Raw genomic sequence first — 2,021 nt, 5'->3', positions numbered from 1 at the left:
TTCTTTCTTTCTTTCTTTCTTTCTTTCTTTCTTTCTTTCTTTCTTTCCTTTCTTTCTTTCTCACAGAAATCTGCCTACCTCTGCCTCCTAAGTGCTGGGATTAAAAGCATGTATGCCACCCGGCTCACTGCCTTCTTTCTACTCAGTGTAGAATCCCAGCCCATGGGATGGCTTAGCTTCACAGTGGGCATTCTCACCTCATTCACTTATGACTCCCTGGAAATGGTCTCCTCAAAATTCTCAGCTGCTTATCTGCCAGGGGGAAGTAAAAAGTTTCACCATAATTACTTTGTAAATTTGAATGTTCAATCTGTTTCAAGTTTTTTATTACTGGAGGTTGGAGAGACTGCTCGGCAGTTAGGACTGCCTGCTACTCATCCAGAGGACCCAAGTTCTGTTCCCAGCTTCCACATCAGATAGCTCACAACTCTAGCTCCAGGGGATCCAATTCAGTCTGGCCCACACAGGCACATACCCACATACATCAAAAAAATTAAAAAAAATTACAGAGCAAAATATCATCAAACACAAAATGGTATTTATTTCAAAAATATCAGTATTTCTCATCAGTCAATTCACAACAGCAATCTCATTTTTAAAAAAGTTATCTCTAATCTAAATAATATCAAACTAATCTGAAATACGGGTTATCTCATCTTTAATGTCCTTAATCTCAGCTTGGACTACTGTTAAATTAGAGATTTTTTCCTTTAGGAATGCAATTTCTTTCTCTCTTTGAATCAAGTCAGAACCTAGCCTCCCGATGCGGAGTGTTAAGTCATTTACCAGTGGTTCCAAACGCGCAAAGTCCTTCTTCAGGTGATACACCTTTGGTTTTAGATCATTTGCAAAACTCACTGCCTTCAGGACTTTAGCCCTGTCACTTTCTAAGCCTAAAAATCTATCGGTGTGCTTGTCAAAATCATCCTGGAGCTCAGCAAGCCTCTTTGTGACTAAGTCAATTCTCCTTGAGTTCTCACTTGCGGTCTTACGGAGTACAGCTGTTCGGTCAATGCTACTCGAGAGAAGATCACCTATACTTTCTACTGTAGCTGTGTCCACTTTTTTGACTTTATTTTCCAGTTCTTGCACAGCATCTGTTAATGAGGAGACTTCAGTTTCCAAACCAGAAATACGCCGTATATCTGTTTTCACACTTGTAATCCTGAGACCCACATCTTTGGCCATGGAGGTTGTACCTTGGTCTACTTTTATAATGTCGTGAGAAAGGTTTGTTAATGTGTTATTCAATATATGCTGTTTCTCAGTTATCCTGTTAGACCATGCTTTCATCTCATGAATTTCTTCCTGCAGGAGCTTTAGATGAGTCACTATCTGAGAAGCCTTCAGTTGTTCCAAGAGAGCTTCACATTTCTGATACTATAAGGAAATATAATTCCACAGTGATTACATTAGTCAAAACTTAACATTGAAAATTTAACTTTCAACTTCATGTTTTTTTTTAACCCCCTTATGATTTTACTGCTCTTTGGGAAAGCATAAGGTAGAAGACGGCATTGAAAGAGTGAGCCTCGGGCTGGGGGGTTCTAGGTTTTGAATCCCAGCACTGAAAAAAAAATAACCACAAAAGGCATTAGAAAACAGGATTATAATAATTTAAGTGTATTGCTAATGAATCAGAAAAATACTCAGGATGTTTCATAAACATTGGAAATCAGTTTTCTTGATAGTTCTTATACCATTGGTCCCTTATATAGTAACAAGAATGAGCTAAAGGAGTCAGGAGTTGCGCTTTCCTTGTAGCTACAGGAGGGAAGAAGAAATCTCCAGATGCGCTTCGGTATTATCTAGGTCTGAGAACATAACTTCTTTGTCTTTGTACTTTTTATTTTTTTAGACAGGTCTGGCTATGTTGCCCAGTCTGGTCTTGAACTTCTGGACTCAAATGATCTTTCTGTTTGTGTCTTAGCTTTCTGAATAGCTAGACAACAGATGACAGCCATCACTCCTGCCTCTTTCTTTCTTTCTTTCTTTCTTTCTTTCTTTCTTTCTTTCTTTCT

General features: G+C 38.5%; 1 protein-coding gene across 1 annotated transcript in view; it reads right to left on the bottom strand.

The window, feature by feature from the left end:
* Window positions 1-543: 543 nt before the first annotated feature.
* Ikbip (IKBKB interacting protein) overlaps window positions 544-2,021 on the bottom strand; it is a 20,299-nt gene continuing 18,821 nt past the window's right edge. Inside the window, exon 3 of the mRNA XM_055627923.1 lies at window positions 544-1,380. Coding sequence (XP_055483898.1) covers window positions 631-1,380 — 750 coding nt within the window. The 3' untranslated portion in view covers window positions 544-630. The remainder of the gene's footprint in view (window positions 1,381-2,021) is intronic.

The sequence above is a fragment of the Psammomys obesus genome, unplaced genomic scaffold, assembly GCF_907164565.1.
Source record: "Psammomys obesus unplaced genomic scaffold, mPsaObe1.curated_primary_1811, whole genome shotgun sequence".
In the NCBI taxonomy this organism is placed as follows: domain Eukaryota; kingdom Metazoa; phylum Chordata; class Mammalia; order Rodentia; family Muridae; genus Psammomys; species Psammomys obesus.
Note: the sequence above shows the minus strand (reverse complement) of the source record. Positions and strands in the feature narration are given on the sequence as shown.